General features: G+C 39.6%; 3 protein-coding genes across 4 annotated transcripts in view; 2 read left to right on the forward strand and 1 right to left on the reverse strand.

The window, feature by feature from the left end:
• Positions 1-2,627, forward strand: part of avil (advillin) — an 8,760-nt gene extending 6,133 nt beyond the window's left edge. The window contains exons 13-19 of the mRNA XM_060858502.1: positions 1-83; positions 224-372; positions 521-665; positions 1,035-1,223; positions 1,416-1,502; positions 1,628-1,762; positions 1,987-2,627. The exon at positions 1-83 is cut by the window's left edge and continues 97 nt beyond it. Of these exons, the coding sequence (XP_060714485.1) occupies positions 1-83; positions 224-372; positions 521-665; positions 1,035-1,223; positions 1,416-1,502; positions 1,628-1,762; positions 1,987-2,100 (902 nt within the window). The 3' untranslated portion in view covers positions 2,101-2,627. The remainder of the gene's footprint in view (positions 84-223; positions 373-520; positions 666-1,034; positions 1,224-1,415; positions 1,503-1,627; positions 1,763-1,986) is intronic.
• Positions 2,628-3,673: 1,046 nt separating this feature from the next.
• tegt (testis enhanced gene transcript (BAX inhibitor 1)) lies at positions 3,674-13,746 on the forward strand. Of its 2 annotated transcripts, none has more exons than XM_060858426.1 (10): positions 3,674-3,827; positions 9,995-10,080; positions 10,157-10,265; positions 11,109-11,229; positions 11,432-11,480; positions 11,608-11,705; positions 11,790-11,869; positions 12,076-12,176; positions 12,586-12,661; positions 12,935-13,746. In XM_060858426.1, exons 2-10 carry the CDS (start codon positions 10,025-10,027, stop codon positions 12,956-12,958), a joined length of 714 nt encoding a protein of 237 aa, XP_060714409.1. In that variant the 5' UTR covers positions 3,674-3,827; positions 9,995-10,024; the 3' UTR covers positions 12,959-13,746. The 2 variants fall into 2 exon arrangements, with proteins under 2 accessions (XP_060714409.1, XP_060714411.1); XM_060858428.1 differs by having other exon boundaries at positions 3,693-3,827; positions 9,990-10,080.
• A 3,498-nt stretch (positions 13,747-17,244) lies between these two features.
• Positions 17,245-17,500, reverse strand: part of LOC132838244 (ly6/PLAUR domain-containing protein 1-like) — a 3,549-nt gene continuing 3,293 nt past the window's right edge. The window contains exon 3 of the mRNA XM_060858486.1: positions 17,245-17,500. This exon is cut by the window's right edge and continues 74 nt beyond it. Coding sequence (XP_060714469.1) covers positions 17,327-17,500 — 174 coding nt within the window. The 3' untranslated portion in view covers positions 17,245-17,326.

Consider the following 17,500-nt stretch of genomic DNA (forward strand, 5'->3'; position numbering starts at 1 on the left):
TTCCAGCTGTCGCTGCTTCACTCAACTCTAATGATGTGTTTATGCTGAAAAGTCAGACTGCAGTGTTCCTGTGGTACGGCAAGGTTAGGAACCTCTACACACCTACAGTTCCACAACACACACACACACACACACACACACACACCTATTTCTTATGCTTTCTCACCATGTGCTTGTTAACCTGAGGTGTCTTACTCATTAGTTTGGTGATTTTCTGTTTCAGGGCTCGAATGGAGATGAACGAGCGATGGCCAAAGAGATGAGCTCTTTTCTTGGGAAAGGGCTTTCAGAGGAAATCATGGCTGAGGGACAGGAACCCATTGAATTCTGGCAGCTTCTGGGAGGAAAAACTCCGTACGCAAATGACAAAAGGTAAAGTGAGGCATTATGAAATAGTTTAATGATTGTGTCTGTTACTGTTGTGTCGTGTCACTGAGCTGAAGTGAGATGGAGATGGTGAGGTTTCAGGTTTCTCAGATAAACTCCAAAAACATAAGTGGGTGTTTATTGTCTCTCTCAGGCTACAGCAGGATTTGTCTGATCACCAGCCGCGTCTGTTCGAGTGTTCGAATAAAATAGGAAAGTTCATCGTCACTGAAGTGTCTCAGTTCACGCAGGAGGACCTGAATGAGACCGACGTCATGCTGCTGGACACCTGGGACCAGGTACGGCTTCATCATAGGACTTCTGGAAACTCCTCGTACTCTAAACACATCTCAAATGATTTTAGGAAATAAATCTCAAATATTTTGTAAAATAAATAATTTTTATATGATGTAATAAATAACATTTAGAAAATGAAATGAATATAAAACAATTGATTGAATAATGTCTGAAGAAACATTAAATTAAAATCTAATTAAAACTACAATAAAATGATAAAATGATAATGTGTTGTGCATTAATTAATACAAATAAGTAATGATAAATGTAAATAAAATAACGTAAATAAATAAAATAAATAAATAAAGTAATGATAAATAATCTAATAAATAACTTAGCTGTATAAATAAAAGATGATGAATGTGTGTCAGGTGTTCCTGTGGATCGGGGGGCAGGCCAACGACACGGAGAAGAAGGAATCCGTCACAACGTGTCAGGAATATTTGCGCACGCATCCTGGAATGCGAGACCCCGAGACACCCATCGTTCTCATTAAACAGGGATTTGAACCCCCGACCTTCACCGGCTGGTTCCTGGCCTGGGACCCAAACAAGTGGAGCGTAAGATTTTAAGACTTTAATGCATTACAGTACATGTTCCTGGAAACACTGCAGTCTGGTTTTACCATTTAAAGCATTTAGTTATGTGAAAGTGGTCATGAAAGTGGTTTTGTCTCACTGGAACATTACTGTGTGTATCTTCATGCCATGTCTCATAGTGTGACTCTGATTAAAGTGTTTGTTGTGTGTTAGGGTGGCAAAACTTACAATCAGCTGAGGGAGGAACTGGGCATGGCTGCAGAAGCGGTTAACATCACCCCTGCAGGAGGACTCACTAATGTACACCTTTATATCACTCCATACCATCATCAGTTAGTTACATTCTACTGACAATGAGAGCAGCATAAGTGTAATCTGTGTGTGTGTGTGTGTGTGTGTGTGTGTGTATGTGTGTGTGTGTTCAGAGTGCTAGCAGTGATAAGAGCAGCGGCGCCACTGCAGACGATGCTAATCGGGTGTATAAGTCTTTTCCTCTAGAGGATCTCAGAAACAAATCAGCTGAGGAGCTTCCAGAGGGAGTCGATCCCACCCAGAAAGAGGTGAGACAGACAGACAGACTGACTGACAGACAGACAGACAGACAGACTGACAGACAGACAGACAGACAGACAGACAGACAGACAGACTGACAGACTGACAGACAGACAGACAGACAGACAGACAGACTGACAGACAGACAGACAGACAATTTACTGTGCTTTCTCATGCTGAAAATATCACAAATTATTGAACCCTTTTCTATACATTTCTCTCTCTGGTACAGAGATATCTGTCAGATACGGATTTTGTCTCGGCATTCCAGATGTCTAAAGATGAGTTTTACGCTTTGCCGCAGTGGAAACAGCTGGCCACTAAGAAGAAAAACGGATTATTTTGAACTCCTGTGTATTTTTGTGTTCTGTTTGTCGATTTATTCAGTGATGTTTACACCGCTGTAAAATCGGTGTATGTGCTGGGAGTTAGTGGAAATGTGTGAAATCAATGAGGCCCTATTGTATGTTTGTGTGACTTTATAGTTTTAGAAGCTTTTAGATTATTTCTGCCTGAATCCGTCGTGTTCTATAATATGCACAGAGTCAATTAAATAAGAAGTATCTTATTTTATTTATTATCTCTCAGGGTTTATGGGATTATTACAGATTACAGAACTTTTCATACTTTTAAACTGTATACAAAATGTTGGCATGTGAAGTCGTAGTGTTAATGTTTAAACATCAGCATCATATTTACAGTAAGAGTCACAAATATCACCTCAGTGGATGTTAAACACACAAGATCTGTTAATTATAACACTATTATGAATGAACCCCAGGCTTGTAGCTGTAGTGATATGTTTAGTGCAGTAATATATCAGTAATATTTCAGACTACTGAGTCTTATTAAAATAAAACTGATTTTATAAAAGAGTGTATTGTAGACTTTCTGCACACACACACTTATGACCTGAAATGCAAATACATGGTGATGGAAAATGAAACAAATATATGCAAATGATTGCTTCTAGGTCATACACAGACACACACAAGCACACAGACACACACACAGACACAAACACACAGAGACACAAACACACACAAACATACACATACAAACACACACAGACACACACAAGCACACAGACACAAACACACACAAGCACACAGACACACACACAGACACAAACACACAGACACACAAAAAGACACACAGACACAAAACACACAGAGACACACAAACACACACACTCGGACACAAACTCACAGACACACACACAAGCACACACACAAGCACACAGACACACACACAGACACACAAACATACACTCAGACACAAACTCACAGACACACACAAGCACACACACAAGCACACAGACACACACACAGACACACAAACACACACACTCAGACACAAACTCACAGACACACACAAGCACACACACAAGCACACAGACACACACACAGACACACAAACACACACACTCAGACACAAACTCACAGACACACAAGCACACAGACACACACAAGCACACAGACACACAAACACAGACACACACAAGCACACAGACACACAAACACAGACACACACAAGCACAGACACACACAGACAAACACACACAGACACACACAGTAGTGAACAGTGCAGTGGTCTACTTTACATAACCATGATGCTGTAGCTACTGTGTTTTATTGTGTATGTTCAAACTAAACTTTCAGCACAAGTTTATAAGAATAAAATATTATTATATTATTGTAATAAAACACGTATAAAAAGAATTACTGATAACTTCTACATTTGAAACGCAGGAATTATTCAGTTAACTCATCTCTACATTGTGCACAAAATGAAATATATTCCCTAACGATGACACAGTGATTAACTTTAGATGAGATTCAGACGGAAACTTTCAGAGCGACGAAGTTGCAGTGAAACTTCGACGTTACACAAGGATTACAGCACAAAGTTCCTGAGCTCACGCATGCGCATTAATATTGGACTCCGTGTACGCATGCGCAGTGCGGTCCATAACGCACTGACTCACGGCTAGTTACGCAGCTACGAAAACATTACGAGGCCGCGCAGAGAAGGAACGAACCAGACGAGTGACAGCGCACAAAACCGACCCAGGTATATAACTGTCCTTATTTATTGTATTATAAATGGAGTTAGTTGTCCAAACATTCATAGTTACAGTTTTTGTTAGGAATATTCGAGAAACGTCAGCAGTTTGGAGTAATAACACCCGCTAGCCATTAGCCGCTAATGCTAATATAAACACCGCTTTAAAGCGTTATATAGACTTAAAATATGTTTTAAATACAACTAAATGTTTATATAAAACATCGTCTTATAGCTGTAACGAAGCACCTGAGTTTGTTCAGGTCACGGAAAGTAATCTGAAACTATCCTGACATGCTAATGCTAATGCTAACGCTCGAGTAAACGCCCACAGCTCATATTAAACAGTGTTAAATACCTTACACACGCACACAGGAATACATGTGAAATGATTACGTATTAAAATTTACACGCAAATCAGTGTTATTTGTTCAGCTTTTATTTCTCCGGTCTCATTGTGTTAATAATTCACTGGAACAGCTGCACTTTAAACACTGTGTTGGTGACCAACACTGAGTTCAAGGCTGAACTCACATTTTATTATAAACAAATCAGACATCGCTAAACATCTCAGTTTCTTTAAAACGGATGACGTTTGGCACGTAATAATAAGGAAGCGTAGAAGAACGAGGAAGAGTCAAAATGCAGACGATTCAGGAGTCAGTATGGATCTGATTCGTTGTGAAATGATTCGGTATAAAGATGATTCAATGTAGAAATGATTCACTGTGTGGATGAGTCGGTATGGGGGGAGTCCATGTAGAGGAAAAGAATCAGTAGCAGCCTGGATAGTTTTCGTGTTCTCTGTGTTCTCTGTGTTCTCTGTGTTCTCTGTGACTTGATCTTTAGAGATTTTTTCCTTCCTTCGGCTGCTACAGAGGATCATCAGAATCAGAACCAGAATCAGAACCAGGTTTATTGGCCAAGTGTGTTTACACACACAAGGAATTTGGTTCTAGCTGTTTGTGACAAAAGTACAGACATAAATAACACTATACTATACAATACAGACATAAATAACACTACACTATACAATACACACATAAATAACACTATACTATACAATACAGACATAAATAACACTATACTATACAATACACACATAAATAACACTATACTATACTATACACACATAAATAACACTATACTATACAATACAGACATAAATAACACTACACTATACAATACACACATAAATAACACTATACTATACAATACAGACATAAATAACACTATACTATACAATACACACATAAATAACACTATACTATACAATACACACATAAATAACACTATACTATACAATACACACATAAATAACACTATACTATACAATACAGACATAAATAACACTATACTATACAATACACACATAAATAACACTATACTATACAATACAGACATAAATAACACTATACTATACAATACACACATAAATAACACTATACTATACAATACATACAATAACACTATACTATACAATACACACATAAATAACACTATACTATACAATACACACATAAATAACACTATACTATACAATACACACATAAATAACACTATACTATACAATACACACATAAATAACACTATACTATACAATACACACATAAATAACACTATACTATACAAGACAAAACAGATGTGATACAATAGACATTATGAGTATTAAAGATGAATACGGAATATTTACATTTACATCATTTAGCAGACGCACTTATCCAGAGCGACATAGATTTTTCTACACCTGAGCAATTGAGGGTTAAGGGCCTTGCTCAGGGGCCCAACAGTGGCAGTTTGGTGGACGTAGGAATCGAACTCACAACCTTTTGATTGGTAGCCCAACACCTTAACCACATGCTTTTAGTAGTAGTAAATATATACAGCAGTATATAGCAGTAGTGTGTAATATATACAGATGATGTGATGACTGACAGTCCTGATAATGCAGTACTTATAGATATGAAGCAGTGAATATAATGATGGTGAGGTGTTAATCAGGGTGATTGTCTGGGGGAAACAAACTGTTCCCGTGTCTGGCAGTTTTAGTAAGCAGAGTTCTGTAGCACCTGAGAGAAGGTAGGAGCTGAAAGAGGGTGTGTCCAGGGTGTGACGGGTCAGTGGTGATTTTTACTGCCCGGTTTCCGGTTCTTCTGTCGTACAAGTCCTGGGGGGTGGGCAGGGGGGCGGCAATTATTATTTCTGCTGTTTTTAATGTGCGTTGCAGTCTGTTCCTGTCCTGTTTAGTTGCTGCACCAAACCAGATGGTGATGGATAACAGGACAGATTCAATGACTGCAGTGTAGAACAGCATCAACAGATCCTGTGGCAGACCAAACTTCCTTAATTGGGCCTTTTTGGCGATGGAGTTTATGTTGCACTCCCATTTCAGGTCTTGGGAAATGGTAGTTTCCATAAACTTGAAGGTCTCCACAGATGACACCGGGCTGTTTGATATTGTGAGGGGGAGTGGTGTTGAGGGGTCTTTCCTAAATTCCACTATCATCTCCACAATTTTGAGGGTGTTTAGCTCTAGACTGTTCTGACTGCACCACAGCACCAGCCGCTTCACCTCCTGTCGGTATGCATCGTCATCTTGGATGAGACCCGATGAGCATCGTATCATCTGCAAACTTCAGGAGTTTAACAGTTTGGTCACTTGAAGTGCAGTCATTAGTGTAGAGGGAGAATAGCAGTGGGGAGAGGACACATCCCTGAGGAGCACCAGTGCTGATTGTCCGAATGCTGGAGGTGACACCTCCCAGTCTCACCTGTTGTTTCCTGTCTGTCAGGAAGCTGGTGATCCACTGACAGATGGAAGGGGTATAGTGAGCCTTAGTTTTTTTTAATACCCTTCCTCATGCAACCCTCCCATTTTTTAACAGGCTTGGGACCTGCACTGGGAGTTAACTCTGCAGTAACTCTGCAGTAACTCTGCGGTAACTCTTCGGTAACTCTGCGGTAACTCTTCGGTACCTCTGCGGTAACTCTTCGGTACCTCTGCGGTAACTCTTCGGTACCTCTGCGGTAACTCTTCGGTACCTCTGCGGTAACTCTTCGGTACCTCTGCGGTAACTCTTCGGTACCTCTGCGGTAACTCTTCGGTACCTCTGCAGTAACTCTTCAGTACCTCTGCAGTAACTCTTCGGTACCTCTGCAGTAAGTCTGCGGTAACTCCACAGTAACTCTTTGGTAACTCTTTGGTAACTCTACGGTAACTCTACGGTAACTCTACAGTAACTCTGCAATAACTCTGCGGTAACTCCACATTAACACTTCGGTAACTACGGTAACGCTTTGGTAACGCTTTGGTAACGCTTTGGTAACTTTGCAGTAAATTTTTGGTAACTCTGCAGTAACTCTTCTGTAACTCTGCAGTAGCTCTACAGTAACTCTACAGTAACTCTGCGGTAACTCTACAGTAACTCTGCGGTAACTCTACAGTAACTCTGCGGTAACTCTACAGTAACTCTACAGTAACTCTACAGTAACTCTTCGGTAACTCTGCAGTAGCTCTGCGGTAACTCTGCAGTAACTCTGCGGTAACTCTACAGTAACTCTTCGGTAACTCTACAGTAACTCTTCGGTAACTCTACAGTAACTCTACAGTAACTCTACAGTAACTCTACAGTAACTCTTCGGTACCTCTGCGGTACCTCTGCGGTACCTCTTCGGTAACTCTGCGGTAACTCTGCGGTAACTCTACGGTAACTCTGCGGTAACTCTGCGGTAACTCTACGGTAACTCTACGGTAACTCTGCGGTAACTCTACAGTAACTCTACAGTAACTCTGCGGTAACTCTGCAGTAACTCTTCGGTACCTCTGCAGTAACTCTTCGGTACCTCTGCGGTAACTCTACAGTAACTCTACAGTAACTCTGTGGTAACTCTTCGGTACCTCTGCAGTAACTCTACGGTAACTCCTCGGTAACTCTACGGTAACTCTACAGTAACTCTGCGGTAACTCTGCAGTAACTCTTCGGTACCTCTGCAGTAACTCTTCGGTACCTCTGCGGTAACTCTACAGTAACTCTACAGTAACTCTGTGGTAACTCTTCGGTACCTCTGCAGTAACTCTACGGTAACTCCTCGGTAACTCTACGGTAACTCTACGGTAACTCTTCGGTAACTCTACAGTAACTCTTCGGTAACTCTACGGTAACTCTACAGTACCTCTGCAGTAACTCTACGGTAACTCCTCGGTAACTCTACGGTAACTCTGCAGTAACTCTGCAATAACTCTGCGGTAACTCCACATTAACGCTTCGGTAACTACAGTAACGCTTTGGTAACGCTTTGGTAACGCTTTGGTAACTCTTTGGTAACTCTTTGGTAACTCTTTGGTAACTTTGCAGTAAATTTTTGGTAACTCTGCAGTAACTCTTCTGTAACTCTGCAGTAGCTCTACAGTAGCTCTACAGTAGCTCTACAGTAACTCTTCGGTAACTACAGTAACTCTTCGGTAACTACAGTAACTCTTCGGTAACTACAGTAACTCTTCGGTAACTCTACAGTAACTCTTCGGTAGCTCTACAGTAACTCTGCGGTAACTCTGCGGTAACTCTGCAGTAGCTCTTCGGTAACTCTGCGGTAGCTCTACAGTAACTCTACGGTACCTCTGCAGTAACTCTTCGGTAACTCTGCGGTAACTCTACAGTAACTCTACAGTAACTCTGCGGTAACTCTGCAGTAACTCTACGGTACCTCTGCAGTAACTCTACGGTACCTCTGCAGTAACTCTTCGGTAACTCTGCGGTAACTCTGCGGTAACTCTACAGTAACTCTACAGTAACTCTACAGTAACTCTGTGGTAACTCTTCGGTACCTCTGCAGTAACTCTACGGTAACTCCTCGGTAACTCTACGGTAACTCTACGGTAACTCTTCGGTAACTCTACGGTAACTCTTCGGTAACTCTACGGTAACTCTACAGTACCTCTGCAGTAACTCTACGGTAACTCCTCGGTAACTCTACGGTAACTCTGCAGTAACTCTGCAATAACTCTGCGGTAACTCCACATTAACACTTCGGTAACTACAGTAACGCTTTGGTAACTCTTTGGTAACTCTTTGGTAACTCTTCGGTAACTTTGCAGTAAATTTTTGGTAACTCTGCAGTAACTCTTCTGTAACTCTGCAGTAGCTCTACAGTAGCTCTACAGTAACTCTGCGGTAACTCTACAGTAACTCTTCGGTAACTACAGTAACTCTTCGGTAACTCTACAGTAACTCTTCGGTAGCTCTACAGTAACTCTTCGGTAGCTCTACAGTAACTCTGCGGTAACTCTACAGTAACTCTGCGGTAACTCTACAGTAACTCTGCGGTAACTCTGCGGTAACTCTACAGTAACTCTACGGTACCTCTGCGGTAACTCTACAGTAACTCTGTGGTAACTCTTCGGTACCTCTGCAGTAACTCTGCAGTAACTCTACGGTAACTCCTCGGTAACTCTACGGTAACTCTACGGTAACTCTACAGTACCTCTACAGTAACTCTTCGGTACCTCTGCAGTAACTCTACGGTAACTCCTCGGTAACTCTACGGTAACTCTACGGTAACTCTACAGTACCTCTGCAGTAACTCTGCGGTAACTCCTCGGTAACTCTACGGTAACTCTACGGTAACTCTACAGTACCTCTGCAGTAACTCTACGGTAACTCCTCGGTAACTCTACAGTGGCTGGGTCAGCTCCCTGACTGGGACTTGAACCCAGGCGGCAGCACTGAGATCCTGCCGCTGGACTCAAATGAATTAAAATTTATATGTGGATTTCTGTAAAGCTGCTTTGTGCTGACGTCTGTTGTTACAAGCACAATAAATTAATCTGTATTGAAAGTGAAATGGTGATGTTGATTAAGGTTTATATGCATTCTTATATTATGTATTTAGTGCTGTGTAATTTTGTAGACATTTAAATGCTTGTATTGCCCACCTTGATAAGGGTTTGTATATAATAATAAAAAATAAAATAGAATGGGTTTAATGCAAAAGTATAAAATATTAAATATCATTGAGCAGCTAAATCGAGTTAAATTCTGTTATTTGAGAATTATATTTCAGTATAATTATATTACTTTAATATATATCTAATTTTTTATTTTATTTTTGGTGAATATCTGTATTTAAAAATCTGAATATAAAAACTTTAAGTCCTATTATTTCTTTTCCAAGTGTAGGAGTTGACTCTGTATCTAAACAGTGTGAAGATGAATGTGTTCGACCGCAACATCAACTTCGATGCCCTTTGGAAGTTTTCCCAGATGTAAGTGTACAGATGATAAAATCTTGCTTGTGTCCTCTCCTGTATTTTCATTTTATTAATTAATTTATTTCCCCAGTTCCCGCTCCACCCAGCAGCACCTGAAGAATGTGTACGCCAGTTTGTCCTTGTGCATGCTTGTGGCAGCAGCCGGAGCGTACGTCCACGTCGTCACACGCCTCTTTCAGGTATCCTTTCACTTCTCCTGTATTTATGTTCCATCGCATCACAGTACCTGAGAAAGTGGGTGGAGTTTAGCAGGTTGTGTGGTGAGCAGTAGGGATGTGCTTGGTTAGTGAAATACTTAAACCTCATGAATATTTAAATTTTTTTAATGTGTTTTAAGACGGCATTCATTTAAAATATCATGTTTAAATTAATTCAGTAAAATGTTAACGTAACTTCTTTAGCCATGTGTGTAGCTGAGATGCTGACGTTGATTTACAAATAAAATACTTTGTGTTTTATACCTTTGTTTTAGAGATGTTTTTACCATGATGTACTCTGTGTAGTGAATATACAAATATAAAGGTCTTTTTCTTTTCTCTCTCTCTCTCACTCTCTTTGTCTGACTGTCTCTCTCTCTCTCTCTCTCTCTCTCTCACTCTCTCTGTCTGACTGTCTCTCTCTCTCTCTCTCTCTCTCTCTCACTCTCTCTCTGTCTGACTGTCTCTCTCTCTCTCTCTCTCTCTCTCTCTCTCTCACTCTCTCTGTCTGACTGTCTCTCTCTCTCTCTCTCTCTCTCACTCTCTCTTTGTCTGACTGTCTCTCTCTCTCTCTCTCTCTCTCTCTCTCTCACTCTCTCTGTCTGACTGTCTCTCTCTCTCTCTCTCTCTCACTCTCTCTGTCTGACTGTCTCTCTCTCTCTCTCTCACTCTCTCTCTGTCTGACTGTCTCTCTCTCACTCTCTCTCTGTCTGACTGTCTTCCCCTCTCTCTCCCTCTCTCTCTCTCTCTCTCTCTCCCTCTCTCTCTCTCTCTCTCTCTCTCCCTCTCTCTCTCTCTCTCTCTCTCTCTCTCTCTCTCTCTCAGGGTGGGCTACTGTCTGTGTTGGGTTCACTGGCGATGATGATGTGGCTCTCTATGACTCCTCACAGCCCCGAGACAGAGAAGAAGAGACTTGCTATTCTGTCTGCGTTCGCCTTCCTCACAGGTCATAATCATCCTCCTCCTCCTCTTCCTCACTTACATCAAGTTTTATTCCTTACAAACCACATCAATTTAGCATTTATTACTTATTAAACAGTGTTACTGTCAGAGATGCTGTTGCAGAGAATTAATCAGCACCCTCTGACCAATCACAGTCCAGAACTCAGTTGTGTAATAAAATCTTATTATTATTGCATGTGTTATAGGTGTGGGACTCGGACCTGCCATGGATTATGTCATTAGCATCAACCCGAGGTATTTTAGAGACACTTACACAGTATAAACCCTTAATGGAGTAAAATATTCTACAGTGTAATGTGTTTTATAGTTTAGAGTTTAAATGTGTGTGTGTGTGTGTGTGTGTGTGTGTGTGTGTGTGTAGCATCATCATTACAGCGTTTCTAGGCACCTCGGTCATTTTCGTCTGCTTCACTCTGAGTGCTCTTTACGCTCAGCGCAGGAGTTACCTGTTCCTGGGAGGTAAACATCACATATATTTGTGTGTGTGTGTGTGCATGTTGTTTTCATGTGTGTTGTGTGTAATGCGTGTGTTTCCTTTGCAAGGTACTCTGATGTCTGGCCTGTCCATCCTGCTCCTGGTTTCTGTCCTTAACATGTTCATCGGCTCCATGGCGCTCTTTAAGGTGAACACTTCTGCGTATTTTGTTGTTAAATAGCGACAGACTGAATCAGAAGTGAAACGTTTTAAATGCTGAGGAATTTTACTTGGTTAAAAAATAAAGCAGGAATTCTCATCAGGTTCTGTGTTGATTTAGTAAACGTACAGTGAGAATGTAGAAGTGATGTGATCCTGAATACACCGGAGTTAAACTCTTCTTTCTGTCTGTAGGCTCACATGTACATCGCTCTGGTCATCATGTGTGGATTTGTGCTGTTCGACACTCAGCTGATCATCGAGAAAGCAGAGATGGGAGATAAAGACTACATCTGGTAACTGTACAGTTAGTGATATTACACCAGGCTGAATCAAGCACCACATTAAAGTGCAGCATAATGTAAAGCTCAAATTATTTTCCGAAGGAACGCAGACATTTGGTAACGTTTACAACCCAACAAACCTGAGATTGTGTAGAAAAATTGTGCTTGTTTATTATTTGTCATGAACAGAAACAATTCAATAATATTCACAATCAAGATTCACAATTCAATAATATTCACAATCAAGATTCACAATTCAATAATATTCATAATCAAGAGCTTCACATGTGAGATGGTAGAAAATAATTATTAACTTAATCTCAATAGTCTGGAGTTTTATAGAAATATGTACACTGGAAACGTTTAAAACAGACCCAGTGCTGTTATAGAGTTTATTAAACTTCTGTTATTCTCTTTGTAGGCATTGTGTGGATCTGTTCCTGGACTTTGTGACCATCTTCAGAAAGCTCATGGTCCTGCTGGCTATGAATGAGAAGGTAAATGATCCATGTCTGTGTTTGATGTTTTATATTACACCTGCACACGGGATAATGATCAGAGTAATCAGTGGAATAAAAAGATCTGAATTTATTAAAATGTTTTGCTGTCTGTGTGTGTGTGTGTGTGTGTGTGTGTGTGAGGTTCGAATGAAAGAAAAGAATCCTTAAGCAGCTCAGATATATATATAATAACTTTCATGCTCATTTATTACATTTAGGAATTTTATTGCTAATATATTATTATTTTTCTGTTTTCTTCATTTGTTGCAGGATAAAAAGAAAGAGAAGAAATAAACAGTCATTGGCCAAAAAATGAAAGAATCTGTGATCTGCAACTTTTGCCTCACAAATTTACCTAACAGCTTAATTACGAATTGAATTATTCAGATTTTCTACTCCAGTGTCTTAATTTTATTTTAGTTTTTGAAAGTGATGATGTTTAGTTTGTGCAGTAACCCTGATAAAGTTAACATGCTGGTCCCTATTACCATGATTTGTTTATTATTATTATTATTATTATTATTATTATTATTATTATTATTATTATTAGATTTGGTCTAAAAATAAATGAGTTCTTTTTAAAACATTTTCTTTAAACACTTAAATGTGATACTGGACATAAAGCTGAATAAACATGAAGCAGATGAATTGTTTTTATAAATAGTTTTAATTAGACTTTAGCTCATAATCATTGCTAGAATTACACACTTATCCCTTCTACAGCGTTTCTGCCAATTTATTCACATTTGTCACTTTTATTAAGTTAGAAACAGAAATATTACTTGTATCTCTTCCCTGCCAATCTGAAGGTGCAGTTTCTCCTTTTTTGCATTTAATTGTATTATTTGTATCTGCTGTACATGCAAGTAGTGTAATATTAATTACTTATTTGAATATTTTGATCGGGTCATTATTGATCACATCGAGTGAAGACGTAGCTACTGATCAGGGTTTATATTAGTGATTCATTCAGGAATAGTTAAAATAGTAAAGAAACAGTTTGCTTTAGTTTCTCTAATGATCCCTTGTTACTGCCAATACTGCCATATTTTCACAAAAAGAATAAACTGTGACTGAATGTAGCACACTGTGGGGAATCCAGTCCATTTATCAGACATGTATAGCAGCTATAATCACACACACACACAATAATCACACAGACACACACACACACTGTGGGGAATCCAGTCCATTTATCAGACATGTATAGCAGCTATAATCACACACACACACAATAATCACACAGACACACACACACACTGTGGGGAATCCAGTCCATTTATCAGACATGTATAGCAGCTATAATCACACACACACACACACAATAATCACACAGACACACTATAATCACACACACACACACTGTGGGGAATCCAGTCCATTTATCAGACATGTATAGCAGCTATAATCACACACACACACAATAATCACACAGACACACACTATAATCACACACACACACACACACTGTGGGGAATCCAGTCCATTTATCAGACATGTATAGCAGATATAATCACACACACACACTATAATCACACAGACACACACTATAATCACACACACACACACACACACTGTGGGGAATCCAGTCCATTTATCAGACATGTATAGCAGATATAATCACACACACACACAATAATCACACACACACACTGTCTATAAATATACGCTCTAATCACACACACACAATCACACAATATTCACACACACACTGTCTATAAATATACGCTCTAATCTCACACACATACACTATAATCACACACAAGTCGACCATCCCAACATAGTCAAGTACACACACACACTGTGGGGAATCCAGTCCATTTATTAGACATGTATAGCAGCTATAATCACACACACACACACACACACACTGTGGGGAATCCAGTCCATTTATTAGACATGTATAGCAGCTATAATCACACACACAAACACACACACACACACACACTGTGGGGAATCCAGTCCATTTATCAGACATGTATAGCAGCTATAATCTCACACACACACTGTGGGGAATCCAGTCCATTTATTAGACATGTATAGCAGCTATAATCACACACACACACACACACTGTGGGGAATCCAGTCCATTTATCAGACATGTATAGCAGCTATAATCACACACACTATAAATATACGCTCTAATCACACACACACACTATAATCACACACACACACACTGTCTATAAATATACGCTCTAATCACACACACACTATAATCACACACTATAATCACACACACACACACAATCACACAATATTCACACACACACTGTCTATAAATATACGCTCTAATCTCACACACATACACTATAATCACACACAAGTCGACCATCCCAACATAGTCAAGTACACACACACACACTGTGGGGAATCCAGTCCATTTATCAGACATGTATAGCAGCTATAATCACACACACACACACACACACGCACACACACACACTGTGGGGAATCCAGTCCATTTATTAGACATGTATAGCAGCTATAATCACACACACACACACACACACACACACACACACACACACACACACACACACACACACACACACACACACACACTGTGGGGAATCCAGTCCATTTAGCAGACATGTATAGCAGCTATAATCACACACACTATAAATATACGCTCTAATCACACACACACACTATAGTCACAAACTCACTTATTATCCTCAAATATAATTGATGTCTTAAGCCCATTGGTTCAGGGCCTGGTGTGTTAATTGTGATGTGTGTGATTGGATGGGAGCGGGTCTTTGTGGTGAGGTGATTGAAGACAAGAGAAGAGAGTCGGACATGTTTGTTTTTGTGCTGGAGAGACATGCGGAGGTGTCGCTCATTATAAACATCATCTGAGGACTTTCTTGTTTCTTTCCGCTCTTTACTAACATCAGTGTGACAGGATACAGCGTCCAGTAGACACTAAGACAAATAGTGACTTTTGTGGAGTTGTTTTTCCTTTGTTTCCTCGAGCATATCTCTAAAGTTCACTACGGATTACAGGCGGTGTTCCCGAACTTTCTGAGGATAAAGTGCTCATGTGTTAGTGGATCACAAAGGGCTATTTCTGAGGAGCCTAAATGTATTATTCTCTGTTTGACCCTGGACTCGGGACTGTGAAGTGACTGTGAGTCTTTTTGTTTATACCGATTTAGACGAAGGGGTGAAGTCGTTTATAGCCACAACGCTCACATCGTCCAGGCCGCGTTTCTCTTTTCTCTTTTGTTTTGCTAACTAAGTTGGTCGTGACCACAAAATCTATCCATGAAGGTATTAAAAAGGTTCAAGTTACTAAACTATAGCGTATTCTAAGTAGTTTATTAAAGAATAAAGTAGTTATTGTTTTATTCTTTTTGTCTATGTACTTTAATTCACTATATTACTAGTTTTCTGAGTCGGACCGAATAACCAAACAAACGTGTAGCCAATGAGCAGAAAGGGGCGTGTCTTGGGGCGTGTTATCCTACATGTTGGCAGAGCGCTACAACTATAATCACACACTATAAATATACACTATAATAACACACATTATAAATTTACACTCTATTCACACACACACACACACACTATAATTAGGGATGTACCGATCCGATATTTTGGATCGGTATCGACGCCGATCCAAGCATTTTGAGTGGACAGGGTATCGATGGTGTGTGACCGATCCAAATCCGATACCCATGGTCATGGGCGTCGGAACCATTATATGTGTGGGACAGGACACGCCCACTTTTTATTTACTTCCGACGCCCGTGGTGGTTGATTAATGAACAGCAAACATCATAGACTATTGCTTAAACTTATAAGAAAAATACACTTAGATATTAAATTACATTAATGAAAATAAATATAATAGATTTTATGGGAAATATGTTGCACAACCGCCTGCGACAGACAGCAAGTTTAACAGGAACCCTTTACATTTACCTCAGTGTGTTAAACATGTCGCTCATTTGGGTGTAAGGTTTAATGTTTAATACAGTTTGCATTGTGTTTCAAGAGTTAAGATTTAAGATTCACTTTATATATTCACTATATATATTAATTTAATAGTTAATATTAATCAATAATTTAATTTAATAATTGCAGTATATATAGTTTAGATTGTTATAACACTAACTAATTAAAAGTACTGTTTGCTGCTGCATTAATACTTTTTTTAAGGTTTCTTGTGTTTTCATTCAGTAATAAGGACATTTTTGTATTTCTTTGCCAGAAACAAATAAATCTTAATAACTAAACGAGTTGTTTACATTCTTTAGTTTTAAAGGTAGAAAACAACAGATATCGGTATCGGCCGATACTGGCAAACTCTGGTATCGGATCGGAAGAGAAAAAGTGGTATCGGTGCATCTCTAACTATAATCACACACACTATAAATATACACTAATCACACACACACTATAATCTCACACACACACTACAATCACACACTACAATCACACACTTACTGTAATCACAATTCCCTCCATTGTGTCAGTCATGAATCACATCAATACTGTTAAATTGTATCTTTATTAAAACTTTGATCTTATTTTAGCACTTTGTTTTTAACCTCATTACCAACAGTGTGTAACTTTATTTATTATGTAAATGTTTACTCCAGCTGCAAACGTGTCCTTTAAAGTTTTGTCCAGTTTGGGTTTCAGCTCCAACTATCAGGGTGTGAGGGTTGTCGTTGCCATGGCAGACAGCGTGAGGATGGAGAGCAGGTGATGGCTGTGTGTGTAGGCGTGTGTGTATGCTGTGGAGTGTGTGTGTGGAGGACGTGGCCCGTTACACAACGGGGTGTTACAGCAGCTGATGCACACAGAACCAACATGACCTGGAGA

This window comes from Tachysurus vachellii, chromosome 22 (assembly GCF_030014155.1).
Source record: "Tachysurus vachellii isolate PV-2020 chromosome 22, HZAU_Pvac_v1, whole genome shotgun sequence".
In the NCBI taxonomy this organism is placed as follows: domain Eukaryota; kingdom Metazoa; phylum Chordata; class Actinopteri; order Siluriformes; family Bagridae; genus Tachysurus; species Tachysurus vachellii.

Excerpts from the sequence above, each read along its gene's own strand:
- tegt (XM_060858426.1), top strand. The coding sequence starts at position 10,025 with ATGAATGTGTTCGACCGCAACATCAACTTCGATGCCCTTTGGAAGTTT. Across the intron at positions 11,706-11,789 it reads GAGTTACCTGTTCCTGGGAG|GTACTCTGATGTCTGGCCTG; the intron begins GTAAACATCACA and ends TTCCTTTGCAAG. Across the intron at positions 12,177-12,585 it reads GGAGATAAAGACTACATCTG|GCATTGTGTGGATCTGTTCC; the intron begins GTAACTGTACAG and ends TTCTCTTTGTAG.